General features: G+C 41.9%; 1 protein-coding gene across 1 annotated transcript in view; it reads right to left on the reverse strand.

The window, feature by feature from the left end:
• Nucleotides 1-285: 285 nt before the first annotated feature.
• Nucleotides 286-14,703, reverse strand: part of LOC310779689 (lysosome-associated membrane glycoprotein 1-like) — a gene marked incomplete at its 5' end in the record, with an annotated part of 15,048 nt that continues 630 nt past the window's right edge. The window contains 5 exons of the mRNA XM_083640189.1: nucleotides 286-3,534; nucleotides 7,231-7,407; nucleotides 8,553-8,622; nucleotides 11,887-12,006; nucleotides 12,896-13,461. Coding sequence (XP_083496315.1) covers nucleotides 3,395-3,534; nucleotides 7,231-7,407; nucleotides 8,553-8,622; nucleotides 11,887-12,006; nucleotides 12,896-13,461 — 1,073 coding nt within the window. The 3' untranslated portion in view covers nucleotides 286-3,394. The remainder of the gene's footprint in view (nucleotides 3,535-7,230; nucleotides 7,408-8,552; nucleotides 8,623-11,886; nucleotides 12,007-12,895; nucleotides 13,462-14,703) is intronic.

Here is a 14,703-nt window from a genome sequence, read left to right on the forward strand (position 1 = left end):
GAGGAGAGGGAGAGAAGAGAGGAGAGGGAGATGAGAGAGGGGGGGGGAGGAGAGGGAGAGGAGAGAGGGGGGAGAGAGGAGAGAAGAGGGAGATGAGAGAGGAGGAGGAGAGAGAGGAGAGGAGAGAGAAGAGAGGGGGAGGAGAGAAGAGAGAGACCAGACTTTGGCTCCTACACACAGATTATATTAAAATGTACATCCTTAACTAGCTCCAAAGATCATACAGTAATGCCCTAAATAAAATATCTGAGTTTGTAACAGTCACAAAGAGAAAGACAAACACAATGACATTTAGAAAAAAACATTCATTTTTATTGGCATGTGAAGTTTACAACATGTAAAAGTGCTGATAGGTTACACGGTGTCAAGACTGTACATTACGTCCCTCATTTCAATTCAGTAATCAATTTCACAGCACCACCTGGTGGCTGGAATCTCTAACTACACTACTGAGGAGCAAAATAACCGGTCTCCTCCTGTGTATTCAATTCAACAGAAAAAATGCGCCAATTGACTATTCTCCTTCACTCTTAGTTTAAATATCTACTTTGTGAGCCAACGACGTCGGTAAAACTCGGATTATGTTTTACCAATATGCAGCATGGGTGGGCTGCATGTGAAAGATAAGGCAATTAGGTGGGATATAGTGCAAGCAATCAGTGCATTAAAAGTAGGCAAAACAATCCCTTCTACAAAACATGCTCCAAATATTCCCTTTGTGCTGGTTACCTATGCAAACAGAATGAGAAGAATCAGTTCTAATCTACAATAACAGTGATTGGATAAATCTCCCTTTTTTGCAATTTTTCAAATATTTCCATTTTGAAGTAGCCTAGTTGTCATATAAGATAACTTGACCCTTTTTTGGGTGGAAAATAACAAAACACACAAGAATTGGTGCTTAAAAAGAACATAGAATTAGAAAGCACTATACAATGTATTTTGTACACACAAGCTCCATGTGATTAAGCCTACATAGGAAATATGATAAAATGTGTAATCCCTTCATTGTATTGTATTATTGTATTGTACTCATACATGGCTAAGGTTGGCTAAGGCACGTACCACGTAACAGCAAGATAGTCAGTTTGAATTTCCCTATGTCTCTCTCGCTCTCTTCCAATAAGCAATGCCCAATCAATCACCTGAAAAAATAACAAATCAAACTGGGATACGAGTCAGTCAGTGTCATTCACCTGTGCTATGATGGGTATAATGCAGTTTGATTGATAGATCAATACTACACTGGCTGTCTATGGGAAGAACTGAACCTGAATTGATTCTAATGAGCCATAATCAGATTCCATACAAATGCATACATCTGTCTGTCTGTCAGTCAGTCTGTTTGTCTTGGTATTATCATCCTGGGTTTCAGTGGAGTTTTAGGCTGCATTTAGACTGCCTGGTGCAAGTGACCCAATTAAGATTTTTTTGTTCATATCTGGCACGGATATTGTATTATGAACGTGTAAACCGAAAAATACACATGGAATCTGATATTCTCAGATCCGTTTCAGGCCTCAATCATACGTGGAAATAAATCTGATATGAATCGGATATTTGCCAATGCGACTGTCATCTAAACCCGCGGTTTTCAAAGTGTGAGGCGTGAGACAACTTGAGGGGGGGGGGGCGCAGCGCGGCTTCATGTCAGTGAAGCGATATTGAGTACCTACAGTGAGAGAGAGGAGACAACGTCTGGTGCGAGCAGGAAACGGAGGAAGTACAGTAATACGACCCTGATTATGTTCAAGTTTGGATTTTCATCGATTGGTCCTGACGATGGTCCCCTGCCAGGCTATAAAAGTGCTCATCCCCTCCTTCAGCTCAACATACCTGTGTGAGTTGCGGCTTTTCAGCGTTGACCAGGATTAAAAGCACTGTACAGGTCAAGGCTGCAGGAGGATGATCTATCTGCATTTATTCCGAGCAAATTAAAGAGGCAAAATTTATCCGATTATTGCCGCGACTCCGCGACCACACATATGTAAAGGATTTAACGTAAAAAGCAACGCTACGGTGTGCAGGGCATCACACACAATGTTGAGACAGCGGTAGCCTATAAAGCAGTGCATGTGGGGCGCAGTGATGATTTTGTTGGGTGAGACTGTTTGCACTTTAGTTATTGGACTGCAGGGTTACATTATTTTCCCACAATAAACATGAATGTGGGAGAACTCGGGCTGCGTGTAATAAAGATGTGTTTAAAAAAAAAACAGATTAAAAGTCCTTCCGAGTGGATAAAGACGTTTAAAATGTTTAAAAGAAGATGTTTGAAAAAGAAGGATGAAGATGTTTTAAAATCTTAAAGAATAGGGTGTATGATAAAGATGTTTACGACATTTTTGGAACTCGTTTTTATGCCCGAGTGGAACATACAACACTAATAGTAATAATGGCAATAATAATTGCGGGGGCGGGGCATATGTTCTCTGACGGGAGGCTCATTCTCCCACACTTTGAAAACCCCTGATCTAAACAAAGCGATTGGATATTTCCTGTCATTATGGGTAAAAATAAATAAAACTGGGTCGATTTCCATGAAACTTGGTGGAAGGGAGTAGCATGGGCCAAGAAAGATCCCATAAAATTTGGGCGCAGATGTGACTCATGAAAAAACAAAAAATTATCAAAAATTCGATTCCCCCCCTTCCCCCCACCGTTGTTATTTTTTTGTTCTTGCTCAATCCGAATGTTTTATGGTCAGTAGGTCAGGGGTCAGCTTGGTTCCAGCTTAAAAAACCCGTTATATAAGCATTTTTCGAAATGTCTATGGAGAAAGTGAATGGGGAACGTACTTCCGGGGCGGGGAACGAGGAACGTACTTCCGGGGCGGGGAACGTCACGAAAAGTTACGTGACTGTTGAGCTCTATGTGGGCATCAAGACCTGCAGGGTAAATGTGGCCTAGTGTCCCATCATGGGTTTTTTTCTTAGCATGAAAATGGTCAAATATCTGCTATTGGCAGATATATATATATATATATCTATATGTCAGCCTTCAAAAACCCCTAGCAATCGAATCCAAGTATTTTTGTAACAGGTTGCCTAAAACAGTGGTTCTCAAACTTGTGCATATCAGGGATAGCTAAAGACATCTGATAAGACTTTGTCCCAGGGTCCCCTATCTGATTTTCTTTTTCTTTTTTGCTTTTAGATGTTTTATACAGACAGTGTATGAAATCCACGACCAAATTATTCACAATTTTGCTGGGGACCCCCCTGGAACCACCACACACTTTGAGAACCACTATCCTAAAAGACTGTTAATAACAGTAACAATGGTAACAACAGTAACAATCACGCAAAAGAGAAAAATGGGTAAATAAATGTTGAGTGGAGGTGCCCCTGAGCCCCTGAGATGATTGCCTTTGGCCTCTGGTGGGCGTGCGCCTTCACAGACTCTGGTACCCGTCGCTCCTCCTGCGGCGGCCCAGCAGGAAGCACACGATCACAATGATGATGAGCACCAGCAGGGTCACGCCCACTGCGATCGCCACACGGTAGTCTGACCGGTCTGCGGTACACACGTCAGCTGGAAAACACACGCACACACACACACACACACACACACACACACACACACACACACACACACACACACACGTGCGTTACACTGCTGTGTTGCAAGGAACAGTCAGTGTTGGGAAAGTTACTCAGGAAATGTAATTAGTTACTGATTACTGATTACTCCTTAAAAAAACAATACAATTATTTTACTGATTACTTGGTATCAAAAGTAATTAGTTACGTTACGAGTTACTTTCGCTTACCCTCTTCCGAAAAAGGTGATGTACAACCTGTTTAGCCAATGCACTTTATTGGAACAATAATGAACCTTACAGGAGGAGTCAATTAGCCAAACTGCATACTTTTTTTTTTCCCCTATAGGACAAAAAAAAATCTAGTTCTGGAAACGCAGTAGTCTCGCATAGCCAGACCTATCTCCACACTTTGTTTTAGTGCTGTGCCAGCGCTGGAGAAAGTAATGCAGTAACTTGAAGTTACTTGGATCAGTAGCTGTAATATAATTACTTTTTTGAAAATTGTAATCCTTACATTACTAGTTACTGGGAAAGTAGTAATGTGTTACTTTAGGTTAATGCCCAACACTGAGAACAGTAATATGATTATATCCCAAACACTCATCACTCATTCTCCTTCAAGCTGAGTGGCTGTCAGCTGTCAGAGAGAAGCTGTCAAGCTCTGGCCTCAGTTCTCAGCTCCCAGTCCTCTAGTGCGGGACCTGCATAACAACAACCTGTAGGATTCACGTGTGACGCTGCTCTCACACTGTAGAGATATCACATTTATGTCTGACAACTGATAAAAAGAGATGAAACGTGGGTGGCCGACAAGCCACTAAACACAAAGCTCTGGAAAAGTCCCCCCATATAAAATCATTCAACACCAAAACTTTGAAACCTGCTGAGATCCACAATCAGCAGTCCACATTTCTGACATTATTATTATTTGGTCAATGTGATAAATTGATTGTGTGATTAAGTTGAAGAGACAGACAAGATTCTAGTATTATTGCTTTGTGTGTGTGTGTGTGTGTGTGTGTGTGTGTGTGTGTGTGTGTGTGTGTGTGTGTGTGTGTGTGTGTGTGTGTGTGTGTGTGTGTGTGGGGGGGGGGTGTTTGTGTACACATCGTAGCAGACTGGACTCTGGACTATTGGCCTTGGTGGATACACACCCACACCCACACCCACACCCACACACACACACACACACACACACACACACACACACACACACACACACACACACACCCACACACACACACACACAGCTAATTTAAGTTACAAAACTAGAGGAAACATTTGTCCTGGGTGTTCCCTGATAGGCGAGCAGCACTGGCAAGCATCAATAATTGTAAATGTCAATAAGGAAATCAATGAAGTCACTGTTAAACAGCGCATGCCGTTTGATAGCTGAACCTGTGGTGGCAACCCTTAATGGCCTGCAGATGGCGCTGATCAGCTACTTGTGTAATACAGGTAAGGTAAGGTAAGGTAAGGTAAGGTAAGGTAAGGTAAGGTAAGGTAAGGTAAGGTAATATTTTATTATTGTGTCATGCATACTTCAGTATGCCCAGCCCGCATGGGCTTACAAGACACCATAAATTGCTTCATAGCCAGAAACCATAGTGCAGCACATAGTCTTACATACTTGTAGACTATACATTAGTATTTAAATTACAAAATCAGAATTACCATCAATAACCTGAACAACATTCTCATCATCACCAACACTAATAGCATCAACGGCAGCATCAAGGAGATAAAGAAGAAAATGAAAAACATAAATGTTAATTAAATAAAGTATCTTGTCTTCTTTTCCAGGCTTTTGAAATAAAATCCGTACACTTAAATACATCAAAATTAAACAAGTGTTCTAATTTTTGGTCATCTGTCCACCAGAATATTTCAGAGTTTTGTTGAAGGATGTCATTGAACAATATATCTCTTCTCTTCAATATATCTCAATACAATTGCCTTTGACTGTGGTAGTATGATTCACCATATCACCACCAGATTCTCCATTATAATGAGAAAAACTACAAGATCAAATTTGGACTCACCGAGGATAAGCTATGGAGAGCTTACCACAGCCAGCTGACACGTATTGATTACTTTATTATATATTTAATAATCAGATGTTTTCCTAATTCTACTTGGAAGAGTCATATAGTGCGGACTTTGTGAATACTTTCTTGTTGGCCTGACGGACCAAACTTGTTTGTTTCACAACTGTGACCTGACACCTCCCAAATGTAATAGACTTCTGGCTTCTAGAGTTTCTGTAAGTGGCGCTTTTTGTCTTTGTCTGGTCAGCTATGGGGGCGGGGCTACCGCTGCTCATGCTAACTACCCAGTTCTTCTTCTTCTGTATATAGAGTACCGCAGGGATGACATCTTTTTGTAGTCTTAGCCCTCGTTCACACAGGACGCCGAACGTAAGCAGAACTGAAGCTTGAAGCAGCACAAGCTGAACGTACGCCTTACTGTTCACACAAGACAATGGCAAAGAAAAACCTCTACAAGAGGTCATTTGTCCCAGATGCCATTATGGCTTTAAATAAAACTAGGAAGCGATAGACTATGCAATGCTTTTTGTTTATGCCTTTTTGGCGTTGCTGCGGTTTTTTGCACAGTAGGTTTTTTACATTTTGTATTTTATATTTTTAATTTTCAATTCTTAATTTACATGCTGTAGATCCGTTGGGTCGTACTGCAAATTCCAAGGTGAACTAAGTCCTTGAAGGTGGATGAATGTGTGTTAACTGTATTGTATTGTATCGATACTGTCATCTTTAACACCTTGTATTGTTTTTGTGTTTTTCAAGTTTGTAAGACACGTCTTGGTGAAATCAAAGACAAATTTCCACCTGTGGACAATAAAGTTTTCGTATCGTATCGTAAGACGCCTTCTCTTTTCCTCTCAGCGCCTACTCTCGCGCCTTGAACCCGCCCACAACTCCCATTGACTTCATGCCTCACGGCTTCAGCGTCACGCTTGGAAATTCGTCGTCAATCCTGAGTGATCGCTTCAGCGTGGCGTGAGCGTGACTTCGGCAAGGCGTCAGCGTGGCACACACGCGAGTGGTGTGAACGGCTTCGCCTGTTAACAAGGACGCCTAAATGAAACTTGTGGGTAGAGCGTAGGTACAGCTTCGGTTGAGCGTTGCTTCGGCGTCCTGTGTGAACGGGGGCTTACCCAGAAGTCCCTGCACTTCCTGGTTCTGACGTGTAAAAGTCAACGGGATTTTTGTGGGGGGGATTTTGGTAAAAAAAAAAAAACCATTTACACTTTGGAAGTCATAAAAGTGGTCCTCATTTGTGAAGATTATCCTGCTGAACACAAAGTTCACTGTTTCATAAAGGTTTGTTAACCACAGACCTTATTTCAAACATTTAACAAAAATTCCCAAACAAAAATCCCTTTGACTTTTACACATAAGAGCCAGAAGTGCAAACAAGGTCATTCCTGTGGTACTCTAGTACAAACAAACCAAAAATGAATCACTTCCATTGTGGCAGAGGGGTTTTTTTCCCAAGAAAGAGCTACGAGACACCAGGTGATAGAACAGTAAATGTCAATTATTTTCATGAATTGGATATAGGTACAATCATGTGTTATATATCAATCAGTGATATAGAGTAGCAAAATGGACATCTATTCCCATGAAACTGTTGCCAATATTTTTTAATGAGAGAAGACTTACATGATCCAAACTGGTTTTTGGTCAGATTGAAGGCCTGCATCTGGTCCTGACTGACGTCCAGGTACAGGCCTTTCCCCATGTAGAGAGACTCGTTCTTGCAGGAGTAGGAGTGTCCAATCTTGGCAGCAAAGAGATGCACGGACGTGTTCTTGGCAATGTGCTTGTTGTCGGCATTATCTGCAACATTGAAGCATAACAGAAAGAGAATGCTAATGATCAGATATCCAAAACTTGCTAGTCTGCATTGCTGAAACTAGGTTAGTCGTTACTGGAATCATGTGCTTGACATTAATTCAACAGATTGCGTCTATATATAGCTGGAAAGAGACAGACAAACAAGGAAGTGCATGTGGCGCTGCCTGCCTGGTGATTCTGAAACGCGCCTAGCAATGTTAATATTTGCCAGTCCAACAACCACCTGCAGTCAAAATATAAATGCAAATGAACGGATGACATGACCCGATCTAAAATGTCAACTTTGAACTGTCAGTAAATAATACGTGACAGGGTCTGTTGAACAACACACTCAATATAACAAACAACAGTTTTAGGATCACAAAATAGTTATAATTTGTGAGCAAACTAAGCCTGTTCAGCAAACCAAGCTTCACCAACCTTTCAGGGCGATTTTCTCTGAAAGTTGCTTTTAGGAGTACGAACATTCAAATAAACATAACCGTCTTCAACTATTTCTTGTTTAACTCATTCTGTTACTGGTACTGTATTTGGCCTGCCTGCTTTTTATTATGTTGTTGTTGACTTGCATGTTGTACAGGACTTTGGTCACAACTTCTGGTTGTTTTTAAAGAGATACGCCAACATTTGGGAGATTCGCCTATTTGCCGTATTGCCGACAGTAAATGGAGAATGTGGATGCCTTGATCGCCACTGTGCGCACACTACAAACAGCGGTACAGTCCTCGATGCTACTTAGCTATGCGCTACAATGGCAGTCAATGGTACTTTTGCCTACTCCCGTTCACGCGCCCAAAATACACATTCCAACAGCGCCAGAAACACTCACGTGTACAGTACATGTTGTGACTCGTGTACTCACCACGCCATGAAATAATAATCCAAAGTTACTGGAAACGGTCATTTTCGAAGTAAATCCACACACCCAACTAACAAAGATGAACCAAACTAACCAAGACTAACTGAAGTTACTTCCTCATTTGCCATGAGGCGCATGCACTGTAGCCTACTGATGACTGCACACAGTCTCACGAGAGGGAGAGAGAGGGAGAGTGAGAGATAATTCTCTGGTCTCTGGTCTCTAACCAGTCCGCGGTGCAGAAAAGGTTGGTAGTCCAGTGACTTACCTCCAGAGCTGAAGGGGTAGGTCAAGCTGAAAGACAAGGTGTCGACATAGACGGCCTTTTCAGTAGCATTCTGGAGGGGGAAGAAAAATGGGACAGCAGCACCAATTTTTTATCAAATAGGATTAGGTGATGGTTATTAAAATCTATCTATCTATCTATCTATCTATCTATCTATCTATCTATCTATATATCTATCTATCTATATATCATTAAATGAGCCACATGCAGCAGTTTAATATCAATACATCATTACCATGTATTCAAACGGCCAAATTTTCAAGTCCACAGCTCTTTAGCAACAGGCTGTGAACAGCTGATTTGATCTCTTAACTTATGACTCAGTCAGCTGTCTCAGCAGCATTCTATTCATAGCTTTCAAGGGGCGTTACGTAAGTACAAGGAACGCCCATTCTGGCGGTCAAAACTCAAAACAACAATGGCGCTGAACACTGACCAGACGCAGCTCCAGCAAAAAGCGGGCTTTTTTCCACCAGTTTCCAGTCAGGAATATTTAGACCATCTATCAAGCGTTGAAAAAGAACGATATCTAAACAAACTGCACGTTTTGGGCACTTCAAACAAACCGAACTATCGTTAACGTTACTGTCCAACACATGGCAGTTCGGAGAAATTGTTTCACAACAAACTGCGTGCGGAGTGCGGACTCGTTTTTATAATGTTGTGGAGAGAGAGCACAGCCCTCGTCGCGTGTGAAGAGAGAGGGAGAACGGGTGAGACAGAAGCAAACTATTTTTTGCAGATCTCAAAAGCAGGTAAACCACTGTGGGATTAGTGAGACTATTGCTAAAAGAGAAGATACTGTAGTGATGCCTGTGCTGTCGTCCGCTCAAACAGTACTTAGCAGTAGTCTGGGCACCTTCCACCCCGCTTTTTGTCATGGGGGCGTAAACCCCGGACCCAGAATTAACACCGGATGGCAATGCGCCTAACAACGTCTTTGTTGCCGTTAGCTTGACGCGGTGATGTTACCTAAACTAGAGTCTGATCAAAACAAAGCTAGCGTTACATAAAACAAAACGTTTATGCAATATGGCATCTCCGCCACCACCGCCTGACACACCGGTCAAAACGGTGAAAGAGGATTCTGATACTTGGGTCAAATTGTCAAGTTAACGTGAAAGTTGACGAGCTAGAAACGCTGCCATCCGGTCTAGGGCGGGCTCTAGGCTGGAACCAGTAGGGTGACAAAATCAATTGTGGGCGGGAGCCAGGCTCTTTCTCGCCGAGAAGAGCCTGGTGACGCGAGGTTAACTTAGCAGTACTGTTTGACCGTCAGGTGGGCGTTCCCGGCAGCACGTAACGCCCCTTGAAAGCTATGAATAGACGGTTTCAACTCGACAACATAAACATTCTAAATCGCCCCAGCTGACTTCCTGTTGCAGTGTTTGCTAATACAATAACTGACAGGACATAAGCTAGGTTCCAAACTGTTCCATAGCAACACAATTCCGTGAAAACCGTCTATACACATGGTTCATTTCTGTGCTGTCTTTGACTGGGAGCTGATCATTTCACCACTCATGTAGTGCCTAGCCAGCTTGTTAGCTAGCCTAGTGCTAATCAAGTTCAAGGTTCAAGGTTCAAGGATATTTATTGTCATTCCAAAACATGAAACATGAGAGGGAACGAAATATGAACTCAAGGTCCTGGTGGATAGATCAACTAGATTAACTAGGATATCATAATCATAAAATATCATAAAAACAACTGAGTACTAAGAAAGAAAAACAATATAAAAACATAAATTAGAGACATCATAAAAACAACATAATACCTGGTGTAAGAGCAGAGAAAACAGTTTAAAGTGCATGTTTCGCTCAACACGGAGCCACTTAAAGTTCATTTTGTTTCGCTCACAGCTGGCGGCATTAAAGTGCGAGGAGTGTGGCAGCATTCATTACAGGAGCAGCAGATTTAAAATATATACATATATAGATATAATACATACTATGTACTATATATATAAAAAAAATAATATATATGTATATAATTAGATACGTAAGAAAAGTAATAAGGTAAACGTTATGAGAAATAGCAGCAGTATATTGCACGAGCAGCATTTTGATATATATAGAAATACATGCTATGTACTATATATAAAAGATATTAATATATATGTATATAATTAGATACGAGAAAACTAAAGAATATAACGTTAGAGTGATTATGCATTGTTCATAATTCTCACAGCCACCGGGAAGAAGCTGTTCTTGAGCCTGGTGGTTCTGGCTTTGATGCTGCGTAGCCTCCTACCAGAGGGATAATCATAGTAGATCTGGTCAGCTAACTATTCTTGCTGTAAAAAAGTACTGTCGAGTTGCAGCAAAATAGACAGTTTGTGTTGTAGCCTACTCTGAAAGTTTTTTTTTTCCCCTTGAATCAAATTGTACATTATCAGCTTTATTTTAGCATGCAAAAGTTGCGCGAGACCCATTCATGGCTGTTCATTGGCTAATGAGTCTTGCATTTTGGTCCTCCGCTGACGCCACTCTCTCTCTAGAGGACACTACCACCAAGTTAACGCTGATACATTTAAAAATGCTACATGTAGCACCTTTAAAAGCTCGCATCCTGTTTTTGGGGTATAGCACATACACATTGGGGAACAGGCAATGTTACAACATTTTGGTGACATCTCTCTAATGAGATTCATCACTTCGCCACAAGGCCAAAGTTTCCCTGTCACATGCTATAAGAATAGATCTGTCAACCACTTCCCCTTTCTTCACAGTTCTTCACTGATTCCAGTTCCCAAATAAATTACAGGCCTAACAATTTGCTATTGATCAAAAGGCTGAATGACTTCATGGCTATTTTACATGTCATGTAAATGTCACATTGTACAATTCAAGGTTTTGTATAGAATATCAAATCCATATAATTAGGTCAAAAGTAAGATGTGGTATTTATTGTGAAACAGGGCTGACCTGATCGCCACATGCTTTCACTATTGTAATAATACCAAATCGATTACAATAATAAGAGTCAGAGCCACGCCCTCTTCCATGTTTGGCATACGCACCAAGGGATTTCATCGGACATTCATTTTCCATAAGCATTTCGTAAAATGTTTATACAAATAGTTTTATTGGGGCAAACCAAGCGATTCAGCTATATTTAGAATCAGGAAAGACCATAGAACATTTCACTAAGACCAAAATAAAAAAATAAACGTTGATTCAATTTGTTGTTGTTGGGGTTTTTTTACAAAATTTCGATGGAAAATGAATGGCGAATGAAATCCCTCGGTGCGTATGTTGAACGCAGAAGAGGGGCGTGACTTTGGCACTGTATTGTAGGAAATCAAAATTACCCTGTTGAATATGAAGGTGATGGCGCCTTCTTTGAAGGTAAGGGTAAGGTTGGCTTTAGCTGCCTCACAATTCCCTTCTGCCTTTGTCAAATGTGGCTGGACAATGAAGATTCCATTCATCTGAAAAGCAAACAAAATCAATCAGTGATGACACATATATATATATACACACACATGATGGCCGCAAGAGTCTTGTGACACGAAGATGACACAAAATCCAACCTTCCGCGGCCATGGGAACACGCCGCAATGAGGAAATCGAAACTTACATAAAACATTGTCAGCATCCCGTCGTGACTTTGCAGCTTTATAGCTAATCTATTTTCAAGAATCAAGAAAATCACTTGACTTTGAGCTGAGCCGGAGTTTTGTGTAGGAGACAAGTTCTATCAGTGTCGCTGCGATAAGGAGTAATCTATAGAGCTTAAAGGGACAGCTCATTCTAAAATTCAAAATACACATTTTTCCTCTCACGTGTAGTGCTTTTATCTAGTTACCCGAGTTTTGGAGATATTGGCTATCTATTTTCTATTTTCGACCGAACTACACCCAATAGCTGCTAGCTAGCTGCTGCTCTAGCTGCTGCTTGCTGCAGTTTCATGTAGGAACTAGCTAGCAGCTAGCGGGTGCAGTTTGGTTGAAAGAAAATAGTTCCTACATGAAACTGCTCACAACAAGGTCTGTGGATTATCTTGAGTAACCGGGTCATGATTTCTGGAAAGAGACATTGCTGTTGAGTTTTTATTTTTTATTTTATTTTTCGCTTTAAGCACCACAAGCCGAGTGCCATCCAGTTCCATTGTATTGGAGAGAAGGCAGACATCTCCAGGGCCGATATCTCCAAAACCCAGGCAACTAACACAAAACAATCTAGATGATAAATAGCACTACAGGTGAGAGGGACAATATGTATTTTGGATTTAAGGTGAGTTGCCCCTTTAATAGAAGACGCAGATTACTTAATGCACCTTTAAGACTTTAGTTGTTTATTATGAATGCTGAAATGTACCTTGTTTGCGACCAGTCGAATCCTCACGGCCATCTGAGCCATCAGGCACACCGCGCCTTTGTCTGTTGTCACGTTGTACTTTCCCAACGTCAGGTTGGCATGGGGGGTAGGTTTAGGAGGCGCGGTCGTCGTAGGCTTGGGGGTGGTCGTTGGAGGCTTGGGCTTTTTGGTGGTCGTTGGAGTCGTAGGCTTGGGGGTGGTCGGTGGAGGCTTGGGCTTTGCGGTGGTCGTTGGAGGCTTGGGCTTTTTGGTGGTCGTTGGAGGCTTGGGCTTTGCGGTGGTTGTTGGAGGCTTGGGCTTTGCGGTGGTTGTTGGAGGCTTGGGCTTTGCGGTGGTTGTTGGAGGCTTGGGCTTTGCGGTGGTCGTTGGAGGCTTGGGCTTTGCGGTGGTCGTTGGAGGCTTGGGCTTTGAGGTGGTCGTTGGAGGCTTGGGCTTTTGGGTGGTCGTTGGAGGCTTGGGCTTTTTGGTGGTCGTTGGGGTGGTCGTTGGAGACGCGTCAAAGTCAGATGCAGAGGACTCGGTGGCGGCAGGTTTGCTTTCCTCTCGGCTTTCAGCAGATGACAGCACTTCAGTTGAAAAGAGAAAGGAGCATTACAATGCATGCCACTATATCTGAGAACGTTCTAACATCTGACCACTGAACTGCTGCCAGCACACGGTTGGTTTTTCAACAAAGACTGAGAATGACACTGTGTAGCTGAGCGTCTGTCTGAGTAGATCCTCTTTTCCTCGTTTCAGTGCAACTACTTTACGTGTTGACGTCAGCTGATATCTGTGGTCTCTGTCCTCTGCCCCAGCTGTCGTCTGAGTACACAAGGCCACAGCGCGCTTCGGACTTATCTCCAGGGTGAAGCAGAGGCTACTGAGACGTGCTAACTAAGCATTCAGACAGGATACAGACCACTCATATTACTGACTGTGCTCTGAATGGAGGGCGGGCTGCTGGATTGGGGTAGTCAGCAGCAATGTAGTCCAAAACTTCCCAACTTTAAATTAACTTCAGTGATGATCATATAAGGCAAACAACCACCCATAGGCACTTTTCACAGCAACCGTTTTGAGGTGGTAAAGCAGGAAGTAAAGCAGGAGTGACCAATAACATTAATGAGGCCCCTGGCACTGGAATACCTAAATGGAATGGAACCATCATCAAGGGAATTAGTTACACCTGCTGTACTTCCTTGCTTTACCACCACAGAACGGTTGCTGTGAAAAGGGTCTATACGAGCAATAATCAATTAGCCTATTTTTCATAAAAGCATGCTGATATACATTAAAGACCCTATCTTTGTATGAGCCTAAGAGGTGTATGTAAGCTCTATTCGAAAAGGCGGGTGAACTGTCTGGTACTGTAGGCATAGGCTACTTTTATTATTTATTCCATAATTATTATTATTATTATACTGTATTGTATTACAACATTGGAGTTGGAGCTTGGGGTTAGCCCTTAATGGGTTAAAAAGCACAAAGTGGAAAGAGTCTGCCAGTAAAAACAGCCTGCATGTGACTCAGACCTGCAACTGCTGAAAGACTGCGGAAATATCTGCTCTCACACAACCCAGGAAGTCAAGAGGAGCTGTCAATAACACAAAGGGTTTGATTTATAGCCTGTGTGCAGAAAAAGTGCTAAATCTGCATACATTTGTCAAAATACACACGTCGATCATTGCATAATATTATTGCCCACCATGGAGTCTATGGCAGGAAGGTGAGGATGTGCAGAATAGAAACAATTTTAAATAGTTATAACGCTAATTAATTCTATTATAAAAGTTGTTCGAGTTTACCTAAATATCTTATAAGATTGT

The sequence above is a fragment of the Poromitra crassiceps genome (genome assembly GCF_964638095.1).
Source record: "Poromitra crassiceps genome assembly, chromosome: 7".
Taxonomy (NCBI): Eukaryota; Metazoa; Chordata; class Actinopteri; order Beryciformes; family Melamphaidae; genus Poromitra; species Poromitra crassiceps.